The sequence below is a fragment of the Colletotrichum scovillei genome (assembly GCF_011075155.1).
Source record: "Colletotrichum scovillei strain TJNH1 chromosome Unknown Contig00004, whole genome shotgun sequence".
NCBI classification, from domain to species: domain Eukaryota; kingdom Fungi; phylum Ascomycota; class Sordariomycetes; order Glomerellales; family Glomerellaceae; genus Colletotrichum; species Colletotrichum scovillei.
In genome coordinates this window covers 1,713,290-1,740,968 of record NW_023336262.1, presented here as the reverse complement: position 1 = coordinate 1,740,968, position 27,679 = coordinate 1,713,290, and the positions used below count along the sequence as shown (strand labels likewise).

The 27,679-nt window shown below is 54.9% G+C and overlaps 7 protein-coding genes across 7 annotated transcripts; 1 reads left to right on the top strand and 6 right to left on the bottom strand.

Annotated features, from left to right (window-relative positions):
- Positions 1 to 814: 814 nt before the first annotated feature.
- Positions 815 to 3,189, bottom strand: HER10_EVM0007505 (uncharacterized protein). The gene has a single exon (XM_035477060.1). It carries the CDS (start codon positions 2,789 to 2,791, stop codon positions 1,223 to 1,225), a length of 1,569 nt encoding a protein of 522 aa, XP_035335090.1. The 5' UTR covers positions 2,792 to 3,189; the 3' UTR covers positions 815 to 1,222.
- A 2,116-nt stretch (positions 3,190 to 5,305) lies between these two features.
- Positions 5,306 to 7,322, bottom strand: HER10_EVM0009156 (major facilitator superfamily transporter; the record flags this gene model as incomplete). Its single annotated transcript, XM_035478655.1, has 5 exons — positions 5,306 to 5,753; positions 5,822 to 6,607; positions 6,676 to 6,749; positions 6,967 to 6,988; positions 7,051 to 7,322. 5 exons carry the CDS (start codon positions 7,320 to 7,322, stop codon positions 5,306 to 5,308), a joined length of 1,602 nt encoding a protein of 533 aa, XP_035335215.1.
- A 1,268-nt stretch (positions 7,323 to 8,590) lies between these two features.
- Positions 8,591 to 9,889, top strand: HER10_EVM0012005 (beta-eliminating lyase; the record flags this gene model as incomplete). The annotated part of the gene is made up of 2 exons (XM_035481410.1): positions 8,591 to 8,663; positions 8,826 to 9,889. The coding sequence occupies 2 exons, from the start codon at positions 8,591 to 8,593 to the stop codon at positions 9,887 to 9,889; spliced, it is 1,137 nt and encodes a 378-aa protein (XP_035335417.1).
- Positions 9,890 to 10,040: 151 nt separating this feature from the next.
- HER10_EVM0001758 (WD domain-containing protein) lies at positions 10,041 to 11,606 on the bottom strand (the record flags this gene model as incomplete). Its single annotated transcript, XM_035471493.1, has 1 exon — positions 10,041 to 11,606. The coding sequence occupies one exon, from the start codon at positions 11,604 to 11,606 to the stop codon at positions 10,041 to 10,043; it is 1,566 nt and encodes a 521-aa protein (XP_035334673.1).
- Positions 11,607 to 12,129: 523 nt separating this feature from the next.
- On the bottom strand, positions 12,130 to 17,677 carry HER10_EVM0000344 (C2 domain-containing protein). The gene is made up of 3 exons (XM_035470129.1): positions 16,805 to 17,677; positions 13,767 to 16,733; positions 12,130 to 13,716 (listed from the first exon to the last, which is right to left on the bottom strand). Exons 1-3 carry the CDS (start codon positions 16,994 to 16,996, stop codon positions 12,388 to 12,390), a joined length of 4,488 nt encoding a protein of 1,495 aa, XP_035334569.1. The 5' UTR covers positions 16,997 to 17,677; the 3' UTR covers positions 12,130 to 12,387.
- A 2,788-nt stretch (positions 17,678 to 20,465) lies between these two features.
- Positions 20,466 to 21,428, bottom strand: HER10_EVM0000170 (rare lipoprotein A; the record flags this gene model as incomplete). The annotated part of the gene is made up of 1 exon (XM_035469964.1): positions 20,466 to 21,428. The coding sequence occupies one exon, from the start codon at positions 21,426 to 21,428 to the stop codon at positions 20,466 to 20,468; it is 963 nt and encodes a 320-aa protein (XP_035334552.1).
- Positions 21,429 to 23,997: 2,569 nt separating this feature from the next.
- On the bottom strand, positions 23,998 to 27,442 carry HER10_EVM0001024 (FYVE zinc finger protein). Its single transcript, XM_035470787.1, has 3 exons — positions 26,080 to 27,442; positions 25,640 to 26,030; positions 23,998 to 25,586 (listed from the first exon to the last, which is right to left on the bottom strand). Exons 1-3 carry the CDS (start codon positions 26,973 to 26,975, stop codon positions 24,993 to 24,995), a joined length of 1,881 nt encoding a protein of 626 aa, XP_035334615.1. The 5' UTR covers positions 26,976 to 27,442; the 3' UTR covers positions 23,998 to 24,992.
- Between the last annotated feature and the right edge of the window lie 237 nt (positions 27,443 to 27,679).

Genomic DNA, 27,679 nt, shown 5'->3' with positions numbered 1-27,679 from the left:
GAAGTCCTGGGATTCAACATATGCACCCCTCCCTCCACGCGGAGCAGCGGTTTGGACGCCGGAGCATTCGGGTTCTCGTTGTTTGTTACTTATCATCTGCGCAAATCGATCCTGGAGGATGAAAACCTCCCGTGTACCGAAACCTCTTGACCTTCAGGGAAAACCCGCCCGGGCCAAGGTAAGCAAGGTATCGCGACCTAACACATGATGACTTCGGAATCGTGATGCAGCGAACGCTGCAAGCTTATACCCCATATCACTGATTTACAATATACCAAGGTAAGGCCTCTGCAACAGACTAGCTTCTAGCTTGAAAGCAAGATAGAGGACATCACCAGCGAGGCCTGCGTAATCCCATCTTTTTTTTACCTTTCTCGGTGTCTTCTTCTTGGTATTTTCTTGTCTTAGTAAGGAAAGGATGAACAGACTTTCTCTTACCTATTAGTCAATACCCCGACTGACACTCCCTGCCTTCACCGTTTACGAAATCCCACCCCGGCGTCTTGGTCTTGGAAATCTTGGCAGCTAGTCATGGCCTTTTTTTCGGTTTCCCGAACGTTCAGATTACCGCCAAGAAGGTCCTAAGGCTCTGGGACCCAGGGACCCAGGGACCCAGGCCAGGCTTGAAGGAAAACACACATCCCCCCCCCCCCCCTCTTGAGATCTGTGAATTTGCCAAGCAAGCGCTCGCTCGCGCGCGGTTGACTACGGAATACAACAAAGTGCCAGGACCAAGACCAAATCCCAGCCACTGGATTGCAAAGCAAAACTGAAGCTTGGCGCGATATGCGCCTGTCGCCGAAAGTATTTGAAGCAAGGGGAGCAGAGGAAGCAGGGGCACAACAAAAAAGGCAACCAGGAAAAAACTCGTATATATTATCGTGACGATGCTTCGCCCAATGAATACCGAACAAGGGGGGAAAGTATAACTACGGACTAGCGATGCGCACCAGAAAAAAAACAACCAACAACAGAACGAATCTCGATGCTTCGGCTGTTCCGTCGCTCATGGACCGAACGAGGCAGTGAAGGCCTGGAGACTGCCAGTCCCCAAGGCTAAACGGACTTTGCTTTGCTTCTATAACTCCGTACTGCGCGCGCCCAGTGGCCGCGCCAATTCACAATGAGGCTCCCAGACTTTTTCCCATGCTATTCGCCTAGCACTCCCAGATCTTTCTATATTCTTTCGTCTAGCGCTGCTGATGTGTACGGACAATACAATCTAGACTTCAGTGGTGAATCGAAACGCGTGGCTCTCCAACATGCTGCTCGACGCAACAAAGCTGAAGCCGCCAAAGGGGTCATCTTCCTTGGCCGACATGGCGCTCCACGGGTCCTTGGCCGTGATGACGGGGCTCAGGGACAAGTCGGTGAACTCGGGCGCAAAGTTCTCGGCGAGTTCGGGGTCGGTGATCATGGGCTGGATGGGCGGCTCGACCTCTCTGGCCTCGAGCTTCTTCCAGTCAATCTTTCGGAAGAAGCGGTGGCCCTTCATGGTCTGCAGGTCCTTGGGCATGTTGGCTCCCAGGCGCTTCTTGGGGTCCTTCTTGAGCAAGCGCGTCAGGAGATCCTTGGCGTCGGGGCTCAGGAAGTACGGCATGACGAGCTTCTGCTTGACAATGTTTTGCTGAATCTTGGCATGGTTGCCGCCACGGAAGGGCGGGTTGCCAGTCATCAAGTCATAGCCCAGCGCGCCGAAAGACCACCAGTCGACCGCCTTTCCGTACTTCTGTCCCTGGATGACCTCGGGGGCCATGTACTCGACAGTTCCAAGCATCGAGTTGCAGTGGTCCTCTGAGGTATCAACCGCGACTTTGGAGAGGCCAAAATCGGTGAGCAACAGATGGCCCTCGGCATCCAGCAAGCAGTTTTCGGGCTTCAGGTCACGGTACACGACACCCAGAGTGCTATGCAGGTGCGAGATGGCCAGAAGCATCTCTGCCATGTAAAAGGCAGCGACGGGCTCGGCAAACATCTTTTCAGTGCTCAGGTGAGTGAACAGCTCTCCACCCTGGCCGTACTCGAGGATCAGATACAACTTCTCGTGGTCCTGGAAAGCGTAGTAGAGCTTGACGACAAAGGGGTGTCGGTTGACCGATTCAAGGATCTGACGCTCCGTCTTGGTCTGCTCGATGAGCTTCTTGTGCACAGTAAGGGAGGCCTTCTTGAACTGCTTCTGGGCGTAAAGCCGGCCGGTGTTGCGCTGCTTGACGAGAAGCACGGTACCGTAGGTTCCCTTTCCTAGGCAACGGAGAGGATCAAAGTCGTCGGCCGTCATCTTACGCTGAACGTCCTTGCTGCCCTCGATGGGCACGATGTGTCCGTTTCGCTCTCGAACGCTCTCGTCGACGTAGTCATGCTCTAGGTTGACCTCATAGCTCGTAGACCCGGTCTCGGAACGCTCGCTGCCAGCCTCACTCTGACTGCCGTCCTGGCTCCCGCAGCGGCTCATGACAGCACTGCTGATTCCCAGCCCCTTGGAGAGGCCGCCGTGGCCGTTGCTGCCGTTGAGGGTCAAGGTGCTCGTTCGGGAAGAGTTGTCGAGGCTGAGAGGCTCCATTTGCAAGCGCAGCTTGGCGATGCCCGAGACAGCAGGGGAGGAGGCCCCGCGCATATTGGGGCTACAGTTGGCGCTGACGACATCGTCGATGAGGGCAGCGCGGCCGGAGCGCTTCGCGGAGAGAGGCGGGGTAGCGCAAACGCCGTAGTCGGAATCCTCATCGCCGGAAGTGACGGGGGTGTTTTGAAAGCCGCGCACCGTGTTCAGTGCGGGCGTCGCCTTGGCAATCATGGCTGGGTTGGTGGTGGTGGTGATTTACGGGCAAGGCTTTAAGGTGGCCGCTCCGTGTAAAAGTATGGATTGCTCGTGAACGAGGGGCGCGCGTCGGTGTCCCGGTCGCGCCCTGTACCAGTAGTGGCCGTCACTTTGGTAGGAGGGTTATGGATAAGAGTGAAGCACGGAGATCGTGCCTCGTCGTCGCTCGGGGTCGTCGCGCGGGTCAGATTCGTAGTTTCTCTCGAGGTTTTGGTGGCTCGGGTTTCGGCGCATCTGGCGGCGGAAGAATGAGCAAGAAGTGATGTCGTAAGTGTCGTTTTTACTAGGCATTGGTGTTTGATCGGGTTTCTTGAGTAGTCGGTCAGTCAACAAGGCATTTTCAGAGGGAGGAGTGGTTGCATTCACCAAAATGGTGTTGTTGAAGAAAGGGAAAGGAGAAAGGATCAAATGGAAACAGGCCGGCTCCAAGGTTTAACAAATTCAAGAAAATTCAGCCCGCCCAAGCCGTTCCTCCTTCGCTCGGGACAGGCCACCCACAGGCTGGGTACAGGGGGTTTCGGCGTAAGGTAGGTACAAGTGGTAGGTACAAATGACAAGTACCATAGTAAGACAGTGGCGGACCAAAGGTGAGCGGACCAACCAGAGGGCCAGGCCATGTCAGCCAGCGACCTGAATGACTTTTCATTCACATGGCTGTGGGCAGCGGACACTTTTTTTCCCTCCCACCTTCCCACTTCCCACTTCCTACCCACCCAAAACCACACCAAAATGACCGAAAGTGACCAAAAGCACCGCACTTTGGAGGGGGAGGTGCGAGGGGAAAGTGTGGATCCACAGGTACACTGGCACGACTGGTCCACTGGTGTGGGATTGGCAAAGCGGAAGCCAAAAATTTGGGCACCTGCGCTGGGGCCTTTTCGGGTGCTACCTATCATTGGGCAGGCGCAGGGGCTGTAAGCCTGTAACCTGATGGACATTGCTTGCCTCGTTCCAACTCAGCCCAAATTGCCTGGATCTTTTGATTTTTTTCCCCTTTGCATTTTCTGACTCTCCTTCAGTGGCCTGTCCCCATTTTCCTGACACTGGATTGTCACAGCATTCCCAATTTGTTAGGTCGGCTGCGGGTAAGATATCTCCTTTGCCTGCCGTGGCCACTGTATTTGGTGCAGGACAGGTATGCAACACTGGGCTGAAAGACATGTCTGGCGTCCCTTTCGAAGCCTTCCCTTTCCGTATCGTCGCCGGTTAGCAGCGGGGATCAGCGTGGCATTCTGCAATGTATTACCGAATCTGGTCGGCGGTGTCAGCGGAGCGGGAAGGTACCATCCGGATATTCATCGTTCTTCCCAGTTGCAGTTGGGATTCCACCAACAGTCGAACTTGGACTTCTTTTCTTTCCCCAATTCCACATGCTCTTGCAGTCAAGGAGCTGTTGGCTTATGTCCGACTATCGACGGAGGCAGCAAAGCGATCCTTCTCGGTACCGACTTCATTCGTCTCCAAACCACGAGATGAAATAGAGAAACGAATCCACGTCCAAGGATGGCTCATTGATTAATACCTTATGACGTCCACCGAATGTCACCAAATGTGGAGGTCGGCCGAGCCCAAAGATACAAAGTACGGACCCAAGGTACCTACCTGCCTTAGTAACCTCACAAAGTGGTCTGACACCGGCCTCTTTCGCTACCTCGTCAAACACGTACATAGTAACGCCGCCTCTTCGCTAATATTCCTCAAATTTGCTATTTTTATGCGCCAGCCCCGTCTCACGGTCTCACTCTCACTCACTCACCCACTCTCTCAACCCTCCAGTTGGTCTTTGCGCAACCCAAGAGCCCAGACCAGAATCTCTCCCAAGGGTCCCAAGGGAGAACATGAAAACTTGAAAGGGAAAAGGGAACACAACAACATTTGAACGTCCGCAGGAAATGCATCTCAGGAATGCCAACTGGCATGGAGCTCCCGTCTGGAACAAAGAGCCCACGTCAGAGGATTGACCAGGGGAGGAAATAAGTCTAGTCTCTCATCTCTGTGGCATGTCTCGGACAAGATCGAGACTCCCCTGTGGCTTTGCCGGGTTATGCAGAATGCATGCTACACTGGCCCGAGCATTCTGTCTCACTTTGAGTTGACAATGGCTAGCTGAGCATAGGTACCTTATTCCGGACAACCAGAAGATATCCAGGCCTCACTTGAACGTTAGGCGACTGGTTATTGGCATTGATGATTTCCTGTCAGGAAACGTACAGTTCATGGGCTGTATGATCAACCTCATTTTCTGGAGTCAACCAAAACACCGCAAACACATGTTCGTCGCAGCAACCACGAACGCCTTCCCCACTGGTTCCCACCGAATAAGGTGCGCCATCCACCGCACCCAACCCTGTCGAAACTCGGCCGACGACGATCTTCCCTCCTCGATGGTCACGTCAACGCCGATTGACTAAGCCCAAACTGTGATTTTGCCAGGCATCAAGACGACGCTTCACCTCTCTTCATGGCTTTTTGAAAATCGCACCTGATCTATTAATTCTCCTCCACGTTGGTCAGGTAATGCGTCTCCAGGCTAAACCGCGCAAACGGGCTCCTCTGTCTCAACCTCTTGCTGAACCGGAAAAACACCCACGGCGTCACGCAGAACGCGGCCGCCAGCCCCGCCAGTATCGTGCCCGCGTAGTTGGCGTTCAGCCCGGCGTACATCTCGTGCGCCACGAGCGGCATCAGCCCCGACGCGACGGCCCGCACGAGCGCGAGACCCGAGAACGCCGACGCCGAGTAGAGCAGGTACGAGTCCGCCAGGTAGCCGCTCAAAGTGTGCGCCGTCTCGTTGACCGCGAAGCCCACGAGCACGAGCGACGCCGTGGGCACCGCCCAGTGGACGCCCGGCACCAGGGGTGGGACCGTCCACGCGAACCACGCCAGCCCGATGGCGAGTGCCGGGGCGGCGAACGCAAAGCCGATGATTTTGTCCTCTCTGGTCAAGGGAGGTTAGCCTCGAGAGATCTCGATGGACGGATGGGAGGGATACATGAGTAGACTCACGGCTGAATGGGAATCTGCTTCCGTTGGCGGTCTCGGACGACCTTCATATCCCACAGACGAGGGAGGAACGTGAAAACGACGCCGACGGCGATGGCCAGGAACGGTAGCGACGCCTGCGTCTTGGTGAACCCGAGCGAGACGTAGACAACGGTAAGCGACTCGGTAAAAAGGTAAATCATGCCCCACGACGACGCCGAGATGAGCGCCACCATAACGACCAACGGCTCCGTGAGCAAGATCTTGCCCGGTCGAAGAACGCTGATCCGGACCAGGGCCCGCCAGTTGCGCGCCTCGTCCGGGTTATGCCACGCCAGTTCCCGCACCGTCGTAGTCCTCTCCCTCTGGATCTTTTTGATAATGGCCCCCAGCAGGATACTAGGCCGGCTCTCCCTGATCCCAAACATGGCCAGGAACAGCACCGCCGTCACGACGGCCGCGCTGTGGAAGATCCACCGCCACCCGACCGCTTGCGAAATATACGCGGCGTAGACGGGGCCGAAGCACAGCCCGACGGTCGTCCCCGCGTTCCAGAGGACAATGATCCAGACCCGTTGCTTCGTGTTGAACATGTCTTCCACGCTGCCGGCGATGACGACAGACGGCACGGCCGAGGCGAGCCCCGCCGCGAAACGGCCTGCGGAGACGGCTGCCGGGTCGTGGACTAGGCCGGTGAGGAGGCTCGCGAGGCAGAAAGCGGCGCAAGAGATGAGGTAGGGGAGGCGGCGGCCAAAGAGCTCGGAAAAGGGGGGGATGAGGAAGCCGCCTATTGCTTGACCGAGCTGGTACCTTTTAGTGTTGGCTGTCAGGACTGCTTCTCTAGAAGAACTGGGAAGGAGGGAGAGAGAGAAGCTCACATGAGGGTGAAGCCCACCAGAGATACCTGACGACTGAGACCATAGTCTGGAGCCGCCTCGGTTGCGGCGACGGCCTGTGTAGGAGCCTTGTTAGCATATCATTCGGTCTTTGTCTCTGTATCTGATGGGTAGGTTGATGGTGTTGTGTAAGGCAGGCATATGGGACTTTGGTGTAGCAACGAACACCCCCACGCTGCTCGGTTCCTGCCGCAATATAGATCATCTCGGTAGGGTTCGATAGGGATGGGGAGTAGGCAATATAAGACAAGGTAAGGTGGTGTGATCACATACTCCAGTTGTGCTTATAATTGTACTTTTCAACCTGTCAGCTACGGAAAGCATATACAAAAAAGAAGAAAAAAGGCTCTCTCTCACGTGTACAGCTCAAACAGAATGATGACCGTGGTATCAAAGGTCTTCCGCCTGGTAGTCCAGTTCCGCGGGTGCATGGCACAGTCCCGCTGCCAATTGACGAAGCCGTCGGCGCGCCTCTCGAGTCCGTACCTCGCCAGGATGGCGTTCTCATCCGTATACGTGTCCGTCTTCGAGTCCTCGACGACGGCGCAGGAGGAGACGGCGGCGACGGCAAGGGCTTTGACATCGGCGGGCCCCGTCGGCTCCTGGGTGTCGAGGCTCTCTAGGACCATGGCTGGGGACGTCCGGCGTATGGTGGGAGGGGGAAAGGGGACGAGTGGATGAACGTTAGAGATGAGAGGTGAGCATAGTCTAGGTAGGTGGGTATAAGGAAAGGACTGGGAAAAAGGAATATGTTTGAAGAGGAGAATCGTGGACCAGACGCCAGTAGAGTACCATCGTCTGCCTCTCTCCCCTTTCTTTGGGGTCTGCGTTGTGCTTCCGGCTACCGGCTTATATCCCACACCGCTGATCGACGACAGGGCATCGTTGACTCCGCAAGAAAGAATTGAATCGTCATGAATCCAAGAGAACAGCCTTGCTCCTTCTCTCATATTCTTAGTCACAAACATGTTCAATATCAATCCTACAATGCCAACAAATGCCCAGCTAACTCAGAAGAGGCGAAAGCAGACGAGAAAAAAAGCTCAGCCTCTAGGTTCTCCCAAGGAAACCGTGAGAGCACCAATCGCAGATCGTGAATGCTGCCACAAATCACCAAAGTGAAAGCCATGGGGATTAAAGGATCAAAAGGAGAAGCAGACTATTTGCTGCATGTGAGATCCTAGACGGGTTACATTTGCCGTAAGCACTTGGAAACCGACGTCGCGTCAACGGTCCAATCACTGATACACATCACGGCATTGAACCTCAATGATCTACTTGGGGCTGGAGCCGAGCCCGAGGCATATCGAGCATACCTTCTAGAATCGACCTGTTGAGCTGACCTAGTTTGTTCACTAGCCTTCTCTCGTTTCCTCTTGAGGGTGGTTATATCGCTGATTTGACAGACTTGAGGCGTCGTGATTGCGCTGGGCCCTGAGCTGACTGCATGACATCTCTCACTTACATACATGCACATTGCCCTTTCTCATCTAGAGGCCCCTCCCGAGCGCGCGGCTGACAGAGGACAGCCTCAATCACAATCCTTCTAGAAACGCCACGATGTGATCGGATAAGGGTGGTCTTCCACTCCTCGGCTCAAAATGTAAGGCGACAGCAGACCTAGACGTAGGTGTCTCGTGATGACATCTCCAATCCTGCCGAAATGAGTCGTCTAGACATGAACGGCATCGTTATTAATACAATCCCTCGAGATCCGGACACATGAATGCAACCGCCAAACTGCCGCGTCGCCTGGCTCCTGGTCGCATCACGGCTTTGCCTTGAGTTTAGTAGATTTCATATCGGATCTGCTCTAGAAACCTACCGTGGTTTAAACTCAACTAGTAAATATACACCATCCTTTGACAGCTAAAACACCGCGAGATCCCTCGCCATGATGCCCGACGACGAGAATACCCCTATCCTATGGGGCTCACCCCAAGAAACCGGCGCTGCGTTCGACTTCAGGAGTGAGTCGAACCCCTTTTTCCTCCCAGTCCTCCTTTCTAACGCCAGCCCATGCAAAACCCTCATCCTCGTCTTTGTTCCTTTCCCAAACACCCGAATACTCATCTCGCGCGGGAGAGAGAGAGAGAGAGAGAGAGAGAAAGTCCACTAACCTTCCCCTCCAGGCGACGTAATAACAACCCCCTCTCTAACAATGCTAACCGCGATATCCCAAACAACTCTCTCCGACGACGTCTACGCAGAAGACGCCACAACCACCGCCTTCGAAACCTCCCTCGCGAAAACCTGCGGCCACGCCGCCGCCGCCTTCGTCCTCACCGGCACAATGGCAAACCAACTCGCCCTCCGCGCCCTCCTAACCCAACCGCCCCACGCCGTCCTCGCCGACGCTTCCGCGCACATAATCCACTGGGAAGCCGGCGGCGTAGCGCACCTCTCGGGCGCCATGGTCCAGGGCATCCGCCCGCGCAACGGGTTGTACCTGACGGTGGAAGACATCGAGAAGCACGCCGTCGTGACGGATGACGTGCATAAATGCCCCACGCGGGTGGTGAGCATCGAGAACACGTCCTCCGGCGTCGTCGTGCCACTCGCGGAGCTGCGGAGGATCAGAGAGTGGACTAGGGAGAGGGGGATCAGCGTACACATGGACGGCGCGCGGCTCTGGGAAGCCGTTTCCGCGGGCGCGGGCACCCTGGAAGAATTCGGCCGGTGCTGCGACGTCCTGACGCTGGATTTCAGCAAGAACCTCGCCGCGCCGATGGGCGCCATGGTCCTCGGTTCGTCGGAGCTGATCAAGCGGCTGCGGAGGATACGCAAGAGTATAGGCGGCGGGATGAGACAGGCCGGCGTCCTCGCCGCCGCGGCGCGGCAGGCCGTTGTCGAGAATTTTGGCCCGGGTAGTCGGGATGTGAGGGGCGTGTTGGGGAGGAGCCGGGCGATGGCGGCTGAGGTTGGGAGGATGTGGGTTTCCCAGGGCGGAGTGCTGCTGAAGCCTGTCGAGACGAATATGGTCTGGTTGGATCTCCGGGGTTGCGGGGTGGGTTTGGAGCGGTGGAATGAGGCTGGGAGGCGGAGGGGGATCAAGTTGGATGGGAAGAGGGTCGTATTGCATCACCAGGTTGGGGAGGGCGCGATGAGGGCGTTGGGGGATGTGATGGATGAGGTTCTTGGGAGGGTTCGGGGGGCGTCTGATGGGGTTGGTGGGTTGCCCAAGGCGAGGTTATAGATGTTTCTTCTTCATGAACCATCCGAGGCGATGCTTTAAAATCCGGTTCGATGGGAGTTGGCGAGTTGACTGAACTTGGAAGGGGGTATCTTATTGTTCTACAGGAGTCGGTCTCTCCCTCCATCTTTAACACCCAAAAAAAACATCTCCCTTATACTCCCTCACCATCATTCCGGCCCCAGAGCTTGACCGTCCGGTCGTGGCCACCGCTGACAATCCACTTGCCGTCCCTGCTCACATCAACACTGGCAACCGGCCCAGAGTGTCCGCTGAGCGTCTGCACCAACCCCCAGTTGTCGGCCGAGAAGATTTTAATCTTTGCGTCGAACCCGCCAGAGACGAAAAACGTGCCCGCCTTCTTGGGCTGCTGCGCGCCCTTTTCGTCGGGGCCAGGCGGGTGGCCGTCAATCGGGTCGTCCAGGCCCCGGAACCACCGCACGTCCGAGACGGCCTTGGCGTGCGCGCCGAGGTTCGCCGTCCGCTGCACCTTGCGCACGTCCCAGCACTTTACCCAGCCGTCGGCCGAACCCGACAGCACCCTGTGGCCGTCGGAGCCCCAGTCGAGCGCGTAGATGGGCTGGATATGCTCGTCGAGAATCATGACCGTCCTGCCGGACCGCAGATCCCAGATGCGGCCGATGCTGTCCAGGCCCGCGCTAGCCAGGAGGGAGCCGTCGGCGTTGAAGCTGACGGCGTAGACGCCCCTGGAATGGCCCTCTTGCAGCAGCAGCTCCGCCGTCGTTTCCACGTCCCAGAGCCTCCACGTCGTGTCGTCTGAGGCCGATGCCAGATACCGGCCGGAAGGGTGGAACTCGACGCGGGATACCCTGCCGCCGTGGCCCGTCAGGGTCGAAAGGGGGGTATCTTTGTTCAGAGACCACAGGTGGACCAAGCCCTCAGCTCCGCCGGAAGCAAGGTTCACCGTGTCGGGTGATACGTTGGCCTCGGGTAGCATGGACCCCGGGTACCATGAGATACCGCTAATCTTTTGTGTGTGTCCTCGGAGATTCATCTTGGCCTCCATGCTCGGGATCTCAATGAGCTTGAGCGCTCCGCCCCAGTTTCCCACGGCAACGAGCTCTCCGTTTGGCGATAATCTCGTCATGCTGACGTGTCTCTCGCCGGCCGTCTGACTGCCCTGGAGCTCGAAACCATCCAGCTTCTCCTTGATCTGTTTCCGGAACTTGACGTGTGTACGCAACGGGATCGTAGACTCGGCCTTTTGAAACTGCACCCGCCGCCGCGCCCTCGGCAAGGAATACTTTGCGATATCGATGCGCGCCTGCAGCAGGGCCTGGCCGCCGGGTGTGTAAAACTCCTCGTCCTGCTCGTCCTCGTCCTCGTCCTCGGCGTCCTCCATTGTGATGTCGCCGTTCTCGATGCCATCCATCTCCTGCTGGTTGGCCAGCAGCTGGGTAACCAGCAGGTTCCGGAGGCGGTCTCTGCGTTCGGGCTTGCCCTCGCCAAAGAGCGTGACCGGCTCGCCCATCTCTCTGAGCCTTGTGCGCACCCGGTTGTCGTCCGTGGGCACCGCGATACTCGCCGCCAGCTTCTTCCTCTCCATCTGCGCCAGGACGGCCGACGTTTTCTCAGGCGCGGCGCCGGCAAATGCGGAGGGAATCTCGTAGTCGTGGTCGACGGGGACGTCCTCCAGCGCGATACCTCGGTCCTCGTCCATTGCCTCCTCGACGTAGGCTTGTCGTGAAGGGTGCATCATCTTGGGCAATGGGAGGGCTTTCGGCCCGGGAAAGTCAGAGTTGTTGCAAAGTCGCGTGAAGAGGGTAGTTCGAAGGCGTCGATCGAGGGTTCTGGAGCTAGGGAAGAGGTCGGTTGAGCTCCAATGGGTGCCTAGTGAAGGAAATGATTGTTTGGTATTTGGGATTTCGTAGAGCTTAGAAGAGTACCTGCAGGCAAGTAGTGAGCCAAAGATGCGCGCGCGAGCCACAATGCACTCGGGGTCCACTGAAAATTTCTCGGCTACGGTGGCTCTTTTCGCCGTCCCGCTGCCCGTTGTTCGAGTCTCTGAGGAAACGTTCTAGGTCGGCTGGCTGAGTCCCTACTTTACAGGAAGCGAAAGATAATAAAGAGAGATTTCTGATGTTTGATCTGAATTCGAATATGAAGACACGGTACAAGGTTTTGAGGCTGATGTAGCATAAAAGCGTATGGAGCTGGCTCAGTGACATTGGATAGCTTGAATTGCATCTTAACTTAGGTACAAGAAGCTATGGACCTATTTGCCCTGTTCTCTCTACCCCCCGTCCACGCCCTATCCGACCGTCTGCCCAAAACCTCCGGCTACGCCCTCCAGTACAAAATAAAGTGAGAAGCTAAAATGGAAAGACTCATTAGTGGATGGTAATCGCCAGCTTGTTGGGCAACATCCAAGGTATCTGAAAGAGTTCAAAAAGCTTTTTGTTATCAAAGGAAAAGGACGTGTAAGAAAAACAGTTACAGTCCAGAAACGAGGTTCGACACACGAACTGGAACCAAATCAATTAGCTCGGTGTTCCCTCTCTGCTGCGACTCTCACGCTTGCTCATGAAGCTGCGGCGAACAATCGACTTAGGGCTGTCAGGATCCAAGGTGCTGGCTGATGCGACGAAGGTACTCTTTATAATGACCGTTCCGCTTCCAACCTTGATCTCCTTCTCAGCTCCAGTTCCAGTTTCATCAACGAAGTAAAGGGCTTCCCCCAGGTCGTCATCGCTCCTGAGGGTGTGCTCGCCCTTGGCCTCGATCTTGAATTGGGTATCGGGTGTGCATGTGGTTTTGAAAGTCTCGTTGAATCGGAAGAAACCAGTGGCGTCCTTATGGTGCTTGGTCTTGCCAATTGCCTTGGGCTTGGGCGTCAACTGGTTGATGGTGATGTACAAGTCGGTTGAGGGAGGGAATCCCGTGGCAGACACGACAGTGAAAGAGGCGCTTCCTGAGCCAGGAGAACCTGGGTTCAAGCTGTGAACAGAAGCGGCCCCGTTGCTCTGTTTACGCGCGTGACCCCCTAGTGTAGAGCCATTGGAGGTGCCCGGTCGCGTATCGGGGGATTCACTCCCATCCGATGTGGAGAATCCTGTAGCTCGCTTAAGTCCCAGGCCAGGTGTCGGTCCAGGAGGGCTGCCTCCATTCTCGACAATGGTCGGGATGTCGTTGAAGCTAGACGATGCACCTTCTGCGTCATCCTCCTTTCTGGAAAACAAACCACGCTTGAGGAACGAAGCACCTTTGCCCACACCGTGACCAACGGTGCTGCCAACTTTGATGGGTGCGCCAGCGATGCCAGTGACGATTCTTCCAGGCGCCGCGAATGTTCCGGAAAAGGTAGAGGTACCTTGGCGAGTACGAGTGACATACGAGGGCCGGAAAAGCATCCTCAATCTGACTGTGCCCGACTTTCCATCCAGAATCAGTCGACTCTCACTAGGTCTAAAGGGATCCAGCTGCTCCAGGTTGATGTCGGCAGCTCCAAGGAAGTCGGGCTTGTCGGCAAAATCGTAGTCCCACACAGTGACCTTGAACTTGGCAGCCGTTCTCGATGGGACGGGAACCTCAAAGAATTCGTTCCAAGCAGGGTGCAGCGTCTTCTTCTGAACCTTAGTCTTGTACACATCCTCGCCATTGAGCTCAAACTTGCAGTAAGGGTCGCTCTTGCCATTTGAGTCGGCTGACGGGAGGTCTTGGGCATCCAAAACATCGACGCGGAGGGTACCCATGTTGTTGATACTTTCGCTCGGATCCAGCTGCATCTTGACGGGAATATACTTGAGGCTGACCTTGACACTGCTGGGCCGGTTTTCCTTGTCTTTCAACTTGAGAGTCGTGGGGTTGTTCTAGAGCTAGTTAGTAATTTGTCATGTTTCTAGGAGATGGAGAAACTCACCAGGCACTGCTTCAGCGTGTCCAAAGTGTTTCCCTGCAGCTTGGCGATGGTGTGGTCCTTGTCCTTGTCGCTGCCCTCGACCTTGTCGCCCTTCTCACGGACCTTGAGTGTAAGACGAGAGAAGTCGAGCTCTCGGATGAAACAATCGCCGATTTCATCAAATGCGTGCTTCTTGTGCTTGGCGGCAGACGAAGTATACGAAGGGAATGCCATGTCGTCGACCCACACTTCCAAGTGTGTGTTGTGCTCAGGCATCTCTGCTTCCATGAGCTTGAAGATCAAGAGACCAGACTCATACTTCAGAAGCTCCTGAGGGGACAGCCGGATCTTAGGCGGGCCGCTCTCGTCCTTGGATTTCCTGGGCATAGTAGGTGAGACAGGAGTGACTGGTGTCTTTGGCGGGCTGATTTCCAACTCGGCTCCGTCCTTCTTCTCTTCGGTCTTCTTCTCCATGGAGCTGCTGAATTTACCGGCCTCTGACGATCGCGGAGCATCCTCAATCGCCTTCGCAGCTGCAGCCGCCTCAGCCTCTTCCTCCTCGTCTTCAGGGTCGGCAACATTGAGACAAGGGAAAAAGGATACAGTGTAGGTCAGAACACCCTTTGCGATGCCCTTGCCATGAAGCTGCAGGCCTCCCTGGAACGTTTTCTTCTGATCGTGAACGTTGTACTCGCCGTTCTCAGCTTGCGAGATGTAGTCGCCAGCGAATACTTCAATCAAACCAAGACTACGATCCTTGCCCATCTTCTCAGAGTCCATGACTTCGAGCGTAAGGCGCTCGCGAGCCGAGTGGACTGGAACGTAGAGAACCTCATCAAAGTCGGGATCAAGGGTATTCTTGTGGGTAACTGTGCGAGCCTTCTCAATGCCGGAGAGAAGAACACGCACGTAGGGGTCGGATTTGCCGAGAGTCTCGAAGTTGCGAAGATCCTTTGCGTTCTTGAAGTGGAAACGCATAACACCAACCGGGGTGACGTAACCTCCCGTTCCACCAACTACACCAGAAAGAGCAACCGGCTTCCATTGAGCCATCATCTTCACGCGACCGGTCGCAACGCCAGAGAGATGGAACCACTCCTGGCTCTTGCCCATGCACTCTAGCATGTCCTCAAGCTTGATCTGGTACTTGCCGATGACCTGGTCGCCAGTAAGATCGCGGTCGTCTTTGATCGTGACTCCGAGTTTAGCGTTCTTCTTGTCAGTAATCAACATCTCCTTCGAGCCATTATCCCAGATCGGGTTATTGGTTCTCTTAAGCTTCTTTGTAGAGTGGACGTCTCGACCGTTGAGATGCAGAGTAGCGTAGGGATTGAGAAGACCGACAAGACTCTTGGTGCCATCCAAATCCTTAGCCTGCTCCACTGTGAATCTGAGAATTCCCGTGTTGGAGTCCGGCGGAGGCTCCAAGCTGCCGTCTTCCAGCTTCTTGGGCTCCATGACTGGGAAGAATCTGATATCGCAGGAGAGCTGACCTCGAGCCTTGCCGTCTGCAATGACTTCAAGGACTTCGTTCTCGTGAACAGCCAGTTCCTCGACTTGATCGAGGGCAAATGATGCCACGCCCAACTCCTTGTGTTTTCTGAAGTCATTGTAGTCGAATACTTGGATATCCAAAGAGTCGTTGAAAGAAGTGATGATGATGTAGTGAGTCTCGTTCCAGCGCGGGTTTCCGGTGTCCTTGACGTGCTTTGTGCGGGCAAGCTGCTGGCGGCGATTCAAGGTCAAGGCGGCATACGGATCGGGCGAACCAGAAAAGTTGTCCGGGTTCTTGAGGCCCTGAGCGCCATGGAGAGTAACAGCAACCACGCCGATAGCCTGGTCAACCGGGGTTCCAGCCAGCATCTTGGCTACTTCAATGGGGAACACGTTGGGAGAGTACATCATGGGAGCCAGGTTGCCGTGGATCTGCTCGAGGATGAAAGATTCGAGTCCAGGAATGAAGTTAATGTCGAATCCGAACGTCTCACCACCGAGAGGTTTGCAGACGTAATCAATCGTGGGCTTTTCCAGAAAGCACATCTCCACCTTTTCAATGTGAGGGAAAGGGATTTGTAGCTTAATCTTGAGTTGCATGATGCCAGAAAAGGACATGTCCTCAACAATCACGTCCAGGCCTTTGCTAATCATGGCCTTTCCGACTCGAATCTCAAGAACAACCTTTGGGTTGATCTTGTTTTTGATTTGTTTGGAGGTCATGTCCGCCGTGTCGTTGGGAGTGAAGCTAAACTTCCAATCCATGATGACGGTGTCATCCCCAGCTTTGGGATACGTCTTTACGTGCTCCATTCGTGGAGGCTTTGAGCCGAGCGTGAACGTCTTGAGCTTCAAGCTGTCCAGGAAGGCGGGGGTAGCACCACTGAGAACCTGGTCAACAGAGTTGATGATGGTTTGTGCCAGAACGGGTTGATAGATAGGCCAGAACTTGAGCATGAAGGAATTGATCCACTCGAGCGACTCAGTTTCAGTCTCAAGTTTCTTCAGCGAAAGTTCTCTGTTGATGTCGTCGCGAAAGTTGCGCCTGACTCGGCGAATAGAAGTCCGGTAGTACGTTGAGCAGACAGCCATGAGAATGAAGACCCAGCCAAGGCCTCCGCCCAAAACAGCAACGAGCCATGAGGAGATACAGGCAAAGGCAATGATGGCGGCATTATGGTACCAGTCTCCATAGAATTTATCCGGGATGTTACTTTCGAGCCAGGTCGAGTGATCTAGGAGACTTGCCGCATCATGGAGGTCGTCAGCGGGCCAGCCGAACCTCGGGGCCCAACCAGTTCTCGTGTATGGTTCTTCGTCGTGGCTTTGGGGATCGTTGGTCTTGATCGTGTTTCCGTCCTTGTCCTTGGGCAATTCGATGACGCCTTCTTTAGTCGGGGGTGGAAGATCGGTAACGGGAGCGCTCGAATCAGCCACGTCGGTTACGACTGAAATGCCCTTGGTTCGCTGGGAATGAAAGCCTGCGGGAACGGCCTAGCAAGCAAGAGACGTGTCAGTTCGGCTCAATTCAATGATGTGGTGGGGAACTCGGTCGCGCGACTCACAGCTGCAGCTTGGCGGCGCTTCTCTTCAGGGCTCGCATCGGGGTCGAAGGTGAAGGCGGTGATGCCAGCCTTCTTGGACTCTTCGACTATCTTCTTCTGAGCGTCGTCTGCGGAAACGTTGGATTCGGGATCCTGGGCAGCCTCGACGACACCCTGGACCTTGAGCTCGTTCTTCTCGAGTGCGGAAGCCATCTTGTCAAGCTCTGGGGCGCCGCGCGGAGCAGCTTAGTGTGGGATGACCGAGTCAATTAGCCAGGCGATCAGCTTCCGATGCTGTGTCGACGCATGCAATTGTAGCTCTTGCGATGGACGAGGTAGACCGGTGGCCTCGTTGGAATTGGAGTTTGGAGGGGAGAGAGTGAACAAGTAACAAATTGGAGAAGGGACGCGAGGAGGGTCTCAGGGAGGGTCTCGGACTAAAAAGAGACGAGAAGAGAGAAGTAGATCGGCGACAGGGGAAAAGGAGGGAGTGAATGGAGAGTGGGCGGACTGTGGCTGGTCGGCCAGTAGTTGGAATACTAAGATAGCTTAGTGAAGAAAATGTGGAGGGCGGCACGAAGTAGAACAAGATTCGGTAGAAGAAAGACAGAAGGCGGGAAGCCACGAAGCCACGAAGCCAAGGTGGAGGAGGGAGGGCAAGGCAAAGGTGGCAGTGATGAAGTGGATGGAGAATCAGAAAGGTGAAGGTTGGATTGGGAATTTGGCACAGATACGTCAGGTTCGCTAGCGGCTACGCCGTGGCATGGATTGGGTAGCCGGTACGCAGTACTTGGTGCGTTTGGGGACAGTTGGAAGTTGGAGAGACTGCCCGGACGGAACAACAGGCCGATCGATGGGGTGGGCATCAATGGAAGGTGGTGCAGAGTGTACAAGTGCCATGTACAAGTTTTTTGACCAACTGGAACCTACCTTACCTTAATGCAGGAAAGTGAGTGCAAGTGCAAGTGCGACTGGGACATTGCAAGATTACGACTGCAGCTCCAACCGGTTCATGGCACCAGAAAAGCGAGACGAGCAGAGCAGGGGGTGGGGGGTTTAACCGTCAGGCAAGGTGCGATGCTAAACCGTAAAGGTACCTCGAGTTGCTTGGCTAAGACCAAGATTTCCAGTAACCACACCTCCCTTCTTTTCTTTGGATAAGGTAAGGTAAGGTATCTTTTGGATGAATTCTCGGGCAGTACGGAGTAAAGCAATCGCAATGAGGCCTCTCTTCGGGCACTTTGCAAGCTGTCAACCAGCTTCCTGGTGTCCATGGTGCAGGAGAAAGAGAGAAAGCGGATAACGACGTAATACTCGCCATTACCTCAGCAGATTTCAGCTGGGGGAAATGCTGCATTGGGCTGTGACTGGTCGCTGAAGTCGGGCGGGGGAGCTGCGTACAGCACCTCAGGGCAGCGATCCCTGTCGAGCCAAACCAGCGGGATTGGCTACTGGAGCTTCAAGACAGGGGTTCTCAGCTTGCTTGGGGACTGGCGAGCTGGGAAAGTGCCAGGTTGGGTGCCTTCCCGGAAAGGTTGCACTTGGAATGGAAGCACCAGAGGGAAGCGGGGGCGGTTTACCTTACCTAGCTGCTTGGCGCTGGGCAGGGCAGGGCAGGCTTGGGGAAGAGCCGAACATCCAGCTTGGTCAGGGTCGCCGAGACCGAAAGCTCATTCCTCCAGTTCGTCCACCTCCACTACGAATATACACACTACTGCAGACATACAGAATACCTACGGATACAGCGTGCGGGTAATACCTGTTTCTCTCTCACCTCACACACTTTGGTTTGAAGATGCAAGGTGCGACACCATTCGTCCGCGCTTACGTTCCTCTCTACTGCATCGTGTGCTGATAAACTCAGTCGTCTATAAGGTGTTGCGTTATCCGCTGCGTCGTCTCAACTCCAGCACCTTTGCGACATTGAATTCCACCAAGTCTGTCCGATCAGACTCCCTACACGCTCCTTGACCCGCACCGGCAGAAACAAGTCCTCGTCACCAGTCGACGCACTGCTAGTACATCCATGCTTCAGCGGCTCGATGCCGTTGACGACTTGCTACCTATCTTGCCCGTCCAACTTCCGAGCTTGATCACCTTGAATCAACCGTAAACCCCAACATTCCTCACGACTACCCCTCCTGTCTCGACGCTCTCCTCCGCACTCTGTCGTCAGGGTTGTCAGGGAAGTTCGTGGCTGGATGGGGGCCGAGGTCCTGGCACAGCAGAGCTCCGCCAACGGTCAAACTTGGGCACCCTGACTAACGGTCAAGCTGCCAAACAACGGTCGAATCACGTCCATCCCAGCTACCCGATCCTTGCCGGCAATCCTTCATCGATCGGACCACGGCGAACCGATGACAGGCTCATGACTGACAGGCCACAATCACACCTATGGATACACTAAGCTCAGTGGTCCGTCGCCAACTAGGAATTGCTACCCACGATCTGACGAATGCTCATTTCACCTCTCCATGGCCAGTGTCTTTTGCCGATACAACGATGCGAAACATGCCGTGGTACAATTCATTTCCCAGCGATTCTTACAAAGAAAAGGGAGATGGAAACCAGTTAAATGCGAGCTGCACAAGCTCAACCAAGTTAGCCATGGCGTACAGCCTCGCCGTTGAGTAACACAGAGCTTGTCGCAACATGCACCAGCAGCATCTGTCCATTCATCGCGCCATGTTCCGGCCTAGGGAATTTAAGACTAAGACACTTTCGCCGCCGTCTTGGCAGGTACCAGCCGCTAGCCTCACCTCGAAAGAACGCGTTTTTACTTTTGAGGCATCCTTCATTTCCTGATTAGTGGATTAGAAAGTCTACGGAGTACGGACTACGGACTACGATTGCCGACAACGCGAGAGTCAGAGATTCAGAACAGCAGAGACTAGGAGGAAAGGAGATCTGTTCTGCGTTTTGATTGAGCTAACCCGCTCTGCAAGCATTGTTGATTGGTCTCAGCTATTTCCAAGACAGGCTCCGTTCCTGGCGATCTCTACCGGTAATCTAACATGCCGGCATCGTTGAACTTATACTAACACATCGCGGTCATCACCTAAGGTCGGACGCTAACAACAGCACGCCTTTATCCACGCGTACATGCGCGAAACGAATCATGCACCCACGAGCCAAGGCTTCCTTCTACCAGACACCACGCAGACCGATTCACTCACACGCACCGAATTTCCGATCCTGCAATGAGGAAAAATGCCGTTCGTCGACGGCAAGATTGAGATCATCTGAAGAGAACTATTGCTACACTGTCCACGTAAATGCTACGCGAACAAACTAGGCGCTTTGAGCTTGCTCAAAAAACCAATTCCTAAGGGGGAAATTCTAGGCTAGCCCCGAGCCATTTTCCGGTCCCGAAACCATGCTGTCTAACCCCAAGTCGTCTTCACATGAAAGAAAGAAAGGCCCGATGCGAGCATTGAAGAGAAAAGAGAAGTGAAGAGGTCGCTCAAGCAATGAAGGGCTATCGGCCAAGGCGAATCGCGATCGATGCATTCTGTCCCTGCAGCATGCAAAGCACACGGTGCCACAATAGGCCCATACGCAGACAATAATCCAGAGCAACAGGCGCCCAGCCCAGGGAAACAAAAATCTCCGAACCGCGCTTGTCCTCAGACGACAGCTATACTTCAAATGTCCGAGCTCATGAGACTATCATGCTCACGACTTAGAAGTTGGATGACGCCTCCTTTTCGGAGTCGGCGGCGACGCTGACGCTGTTGACAGTGATGGTCTTTCCCGACTCGCTCGTGACGCGAACGTCGACGGTCTCGGTTCCGAAACCGCTCGAGTTCTCGAAAAAGTTGTACGGCTGGCGGTTGGTCGCCTGCCAAGTGCTTCCGCCATCCGTGCTAACTTCGAGCTTGGCCACGGGCTCGTTGTGGTTCAGCACTTGCATGGAGAACCAGTTGGCAGAAGTGCCAGTCTTGTTGTGGAGCTTGATCGGCGAAGTGATACCGCACTCAACAAACTCGTACGAAGTCGAAATGATACCCTCGGAGACGGTTCCGAGCTGCGTGAAGGCATCCTGGAACAGATCGAGGTGGCCCTCGTCGCACTCGGGGCACTGGTCTACAACCATGGCTGTGATGCTGTTGCCATTGGGTCCAGTGACCTTGACGCAAGCACCGCAGTGAGCGGCAGAATCCCAAGCCTGGCCGGAGAAGGCAGTGCCGTAGAGGCCGGAGGGGATGGTGTAGGTCGAGAAGGAGCACATGCCGCCAGAGGTGTTACCGCCGTAAAAGGTCGACTTGCCCTGCTTGGTTCCACCACTGCCGATCGGCGTCGAGGATGAGGCCGGGGTGCTGGCACTGCTGCTGCTCGACGATGGGGCAGCCTGCTCCACCACGGTAGCCGAGGCCGATGCGGTCGTTGCGATGACCGATGGCATCTGAACGGGAGTCTCGACGGGGGCGGAGCTTTCGACGGAGCTCTCGACGGGGGGTTCGACGGGAGTAGGTTGCACGACCGGCGCCGTCGGGATGGGGGTCATGGTCGGGCCTCCGTAGGTCGGGGTGACGTAGAAGGTGAGGACGGTGGTGCTACGCGGCTTGGCTGAGCAGGACTTGACGGGCTTGGCAAAGGCCATGTGAGCGGCCGAGGCAGCCAACAAGAGAATGGATTGCTTCATTGTGTCGAAGACGATGGACGTGATAACGATATGTTACGGTGAGGTTCCTGGCCAAGGAGGAACTACTGATCGGATGCAGATTCGATTCGTACAGAGACAAGCTCGGTGTCTTTTCTTTGGATAATGACAGAATAGCAGTCGGCAATATCAACAAGTGAAGGAATGTCGGACCTCAAAGGGGTGCAGCAAGAGTTCCAGACCAGCGTGGATAGAGAGAGAAAGGGTCAAGAAAAGACTTCACACCTACATGGCAGGATATGGCAATCCTTTTGAGGGAAGAGCCTAGAGCAGGAGGGCAGGCAGCCATAACACCGGTATTATTTTGATTTAATCTTACTCGATCCTGCAGAGGGACGGAAGAAGGACAAGCGCCACCGACGGGAAGGAAAAAACAACGCGCGCGAGAGAGTTTTCCTCTTACTGTGCCGCCGCCGCCGTCCATCCTACGGTCCTACCTTACCAACATGCCTCATGGGGGTTCATCCTCGCTCCTCAGGGCGGACGTGCGAACCAAACAATGCAGTCCAGAACGCAAAAAGAGGAACCACTCCTCTATGCTCCCGGCGCCGTGGTGCCGTGGGCAGGCATGCGCGCTGCTCCGTGGCGAGAGCGTGGCTCCATCGTCATCTAAAATTGACGGGGGGTTGAAACCAGGATATCCAGCGGGGGTGGGAACCCGCGCTGAGGGACCGGACCACGAGGGCCAGAGCCAGCCGGCGGCGTTCTTGCGCGCGAAACAATGCTGTGAAAACAGCATCAAGACGAAACCGATTCACGCCAAGAGCCCCAATTCGATGACAGTCTCGACTTTCCCTCGAGGGATGTGGACGATCAGAGGGGCTCGGTGACACCAGGCTAGGGCTGAAAGCTGCACCCCGATTCCCCTTCTGTCAAGAATGTGTCAAGAATGGGCTTGAACTGACGTTAGACTTGCTCAACTTCAAGCATATGGCGTGCCATAATACCGCTCATGATATAGCCTCCCTCCTCGAATTACCATCTACCCCAAACAACCTACCCGGCCCCTCCTTTTTTCTTTCCTTTTCCTTCCCGCATCTTGACAATAATCCGATGAACGTATAAGGAGGGGTGGGGTCGTAGGTTACGGACAGCTGAGTTTCGTGAAACATTGTATACCCTTACAAAGTAGGTTTCTGGTACGGATAGTGTTGGTCGGGTTCATCTCATCATTCCAGTTTTTGGCATGCACTGTCCAGCGACGCAGAGTCATTTCTGCCATTTCTAGGGTGTTATGCCTCTGACACGGTTTTGCACTGCCTTCCTACGGATACCAACTCGCGTGAGGTGTATCCGTACTGCGCGCATATGAATGCCCGTAAGCAGCGACCACCCCTGGCCGCAAGAAATTAAGAACGCAGGTAAGTTGTTTTTCCTGCTCGGGACTTTTGACCGTTGGGTAATCCGTACGGAGTACACAACTAGAACCATAAAAAAAAAAAAAAAAAGCTGGGGCAGCAATCTACCATTCGGCGAGTTTAAAGCAAATGAGAAACCTCGGAGACTGAGCAGAAAATTTTACTCGACAGATTGGAGAAAAGAAATAAGCTCATTATCGGGATTCCGGTGGGTGAATGCAGGTCGGCGAGATGTGTAATTGATTCATCATTGATAGACCTGGTTGGTCCTTGCTGGTCCCTAAACTTACAGACTTTCCTATCTCTCTCTCTTTCCACATTACCTGTGTCCAGGCAGCTTCGTAATCTTCATTTTCTCGAAGAGATACTGCTCGGTTCTATCTTCGAAAAGAGACTATGAGGATCTAGCATACACGATATCAACTACTTCTCTTCCTCCTCCTCCTCCTCGGCAAGGTCGGGCCAGTCGGCGAGGGTGGAGGCTGTGGAGCATGGATATGCCCAGTGCAACCCCCGGCGGAGACTCGCAGCAGGGGCTGCCTGGCATGTTCTAGATCCCCTCCTCCCCCCCTCCCTCTTCCTCGAGGCTCCCCCCCTTTTTTGAACCCCCTCGTCCTAGAGGTGGGATGTTTCCGCGTCTTGGCCAGCTACCTACCCTACCTATCCAGCACTGCCTATGATATACGGATCCTCATCCGGATCCTAAATATGAAGAGTATCCAAACTTTTCCTCTGGACTATGTTCTTAGAACATCAATGGCGTGAGCCGCGAGGTCACCTACATATCGCGGTAGCCTTCCCGTGTCTTGGCCCTTGACGGGAAGGAGGCGGAAGGAGGGGGGGAGGGGGGTTACGGAGGGGCCGGCAGACGAAGATCACTCTGCTCAAAACGTGGGTTGACGTCGAGCTACAACTGGGAAGAACGGGTCGAAACATCCCACGTCGAAACGAGGCCACGAAGACGCCGTTACCGAGACAAGTGACGTACGTCGCTTGCCCTTGGAGTAGGCAGGTATCCGGACTCCGTCCGCCTGCCGGACGGGCCTATGGCGGTCCCGCGGCGGTAGTGATACAAGTGGGTTGCCGTTACCTTAGAAAGTGTCTTACAACATATAAACATGCGCCGCGGTTCATCCATCACCTCCCCTTGAATCCCCACGAAAACTACGACTCCTCTCTATCAAAGTGAAACGACGGCAGTTAGGCACTGCTTTCCTCCCAATAGAAGGCGCCAAAGTGGACGACGAAATAAATCTGTTGTTTAATAAAGAAAATCTCATATCACTGTGTTTCTCGCCGATACTCCCTCGTCTCGACTGTCCTCCTCCCGTCGTACTGCGATACTTCAAGTACATTATATAGACAGTATACTCCGTGAAGTAAGAAAAAGTAGCTATCATACTGATAAGGGAAACAGCAAAGGAAACACCAAAGGGAACGATAAAGGCATAGTAGAGGCATCGAGAGAAAGTCGATATGAGCGGCAGATCATTCCGTCAACCATTTAGGTGTGAACGTACAAACAGCCGTGTCTAGATACTGGGTTCAGTAATCAAGACAGGGCGAGCAATCGGGTGACAGAACAAATGCCCTCCTTTGGATGGCTAATGCAGGCGACACGAGTTGGGGAGAAAATCGAGAATTGAATATACCTAGGGCGAGCTAAATCGCCACAAGCGAGCATGGCATCTCATTGTTAGACGCAAACCTAACATATCTATCTAATCTGAGTGGCTGGTATCTCCATCGAGGGGAGTGAGAGAGTGTGACTCTGTGCAACGGCACGCCGCCTCCTCTCCTCTCCCTCCTCCGTTTCGCTTCAGAAGTATTTACTGGCAAACGTATTATACCCTGGCACACTGGCTGACATGTATATATGAAGAAGAACAAGGCACCGTGAGACCATCCAGTCCACAAAAACAAAAGCAAATCAGCCCCGACCATTCTAGATGCTCACATCCGCTGACGACGACAGCCGCTTCCCGGCCTCAACTCATGTTATCTGTTCCCATAGCGTTGTTGCGGCGGACAATGGTGAGATGGGATTCTGGTCGTCAAAACAAAACGAAAGAAGGCAGGCATCGTTAAAAGGAAAGACTTGGTTAAACTGAAAGGCCCCTATGCAAACCGAAACGCCGGAAGATCAGAGCCTGCAAGAGGAGAAGTAACGAACCGACAACACGAGGTATCAATAGCCAAAACTATCATGCTGGTGGACTGGGCACCGTCCAGGATGGTTGATGAACCAAGCTGAGATACAGGATCGGTGGAAACGGCATAGGCACTCCAGACGCGCCATGGGAACGCCCACCTCGAATTCCTCTAGGCAGATGGTACACTCGGCCGAGTCGACACAGTCCTTTTCTGTGGCAACATAAGGGAACATACCAGTCCGGCGAACCGCCAAGGGAGGTGGCGTTCCGACTGGAGGGGTCTCTCCCGTCGGTGTACCGCCGTAAGCGCTGTGTGAAGTGATGCAGGTGTTAATGTGTGTCTCTCGCAGCTGCTCAAAGTTGGGGAGGGTCCGAGAGGGCAGTTCTCGATGGCAGACCGGGCATTCGTCTTCCTCGGCTATTTGGGGCGGCGGCGGCGGCAGCGCACGATTGTAGTGCGCCGACGAGGACGACGATGGACCAACATCCAGCATGGATCGATAGCGGGATGAGCCTGGGTAGCCGGAAGATGAGGACGGGTAGTAAGTCGGCGGAGTCCCTGCCATGATCCGACTTCCAGTGGACTGGTAATGTCCGCGAGAGCTCGAGGGCCCGCCGGAGCCGGAGTGCTGCACAAGTTAGCATGCGTATTAATGGAATGCGGACCTGGATTAACTCTTACCGTAATGCTTCTAGACCTGGCATAGGTCTCCGGGGAGGGGCTCGACGTGAAGTAGCCAGAGAACCGCGAGGGAGCGGGCGCGTTGCTGGACATTGTGCCGATGCTGCTTTGCGATCTATAATGCGATCCTCGAGGAGACAACTGGGAAGGCGAGCCAAGTGGCTGCTGCGGCGGTGTGGTGTTTGGGTCTGGGACGCATGGGTTGCATAGACGAACGCGCTCTCCTCCACCAAGGCTGCTGAAATCTGCATATCCTCCCTCACCACTGATGAGGGAAGACGGGTATCTCTGAGCGGCCAATCGCGGTTGTCCTGGCGCTTGAACAATGTACTGGTAAGGAATGGTGATTCTGTGAGGCGAACAGGCGTTACAGACGACTCTTCCACATTTCCTGCAATTTGTTAGCATTTACATCACACAGCCCCTCAACTTCTACATACCTGCAATGATGTTTCCTGACAAATATGCTAAATTGGACGTTGCAAATCGGACAAAGAACAACCTCTGCGTCTGGTTGCCAACGTGGAACGACAAACTCGGGAGGACCGCTTCTCTCTCCAGATCCTTGTTGACCGCGCAAAGGAGGCTGAATGGCAGCCGAAGAACTCGCCCGTCTGGGTGGCGGCGGAGGCGGCGTTTCGTGAGACCGGCTGGATATCAGAGCTGGGCGTAAGGGTGAATCGTGTGACGATGCGTTTGCCGCTTGCGATGTAACCAAGCTCGATGATCTTTCCGGTGGGACAAACTCTCCGGTCGGTGTTGCAGGCGTTGCAGTCGGTGGGAGAGGTTGAGAAGTCTCTGAAAGTCGAGAGCTTAAAGGTGTTGGTGGTGCCGGTGCGGCTTCCTCGGGATCCTGAGACTCATCAGGCCCTTCAGTATCCCGTGCTGAGGTTGCCTGTGCTGAATCTACTGGTTCTCTTGGTCGCCCCGTATTCGTCTCCTCGGGCCCGGGCGCAAAGCTTGGTGCTGGGGCCGGCTCTGGAGTTTCTTCAGGCACAGGAGAATCGACGGTAAGTAGCCTCGCGCTTGATGAACTTTCGGCCGTATCGTCGCCCGTCTGATGCTGCACTGCGGGCTCCTCCTCAGCCTCACTGTCGTCGGCCTCATCGTCAGAGAGATGCCTCTCGACTACATGGGTAGGACAGTCGAAGAAGCGAGAGCATTCCATATCGTGGTAGCGAGACGTCCGCCAGCGACATTGCCCCCGTTCGGAAGAGTCGTCTGAAGCATCACTCCCGATGTGGGAGCTGCCCGATATTGATTCTCCTGCATCGTCGAGCAGGCGGTGTTGATCGTCGAGGGAAGCTGGAGCAGCTCCACCATCTGAGCTCGCCATCTTAGATCGTTTGCATCGTCTCCGGCGACTCTATCGGTGTGTACGGTCGCAGTGGTGGTTGTTTTGTCTCGAGATGAAGCTAGTCGTTATACGTTCCGCATCAATCAGTCACTGTCGCGAGCGAGTCGTGGACAAACGACAGTCAGGCTGTTGGCCAGTGATAAGTCAGCATGACGAAACAAGAGTCAATATCCGAGGTGGTGGGGTCGAATGTTACTTGAACTCAGTTAACCAGCGGCGTTCGGGTGCATTTGCGCCTCGGTTTTTGTCGTCGGCGAGGCGATTACTATGCAGAATATGCAGGAACCTCCTAGGTGATGGATGGAACAGGAATATTTGGAGGGGCAAGTCGAGGCACACGAGCATGAGCACATGCACCTCTTGGAGCCACCCTGGTAGGGAGGTCCACGGTTGGAGGCTTATCGCGGCCTAGACCATTTTCCCCGTCTTATCGCGCGATTGGCGCCAGCTCTGATATGTGGCGCGGGGAACGACCCATTGTTGCCGTTCCAGGCGAGCAGGGATCGCCACCGTGGCTGGGGTCTCCCAGCTTAGCTAATTTCCCAACTTCATCGATATTCAACCGTTGCGTTCCATCTTCAGTAGCGCAATACTTTTTACTACTACATACACTTTTGATGCCGTTGTATCTTACATCTTGGACATGACAGCACGTCATCCGAGCTTGAAGACTCTCGAGACAA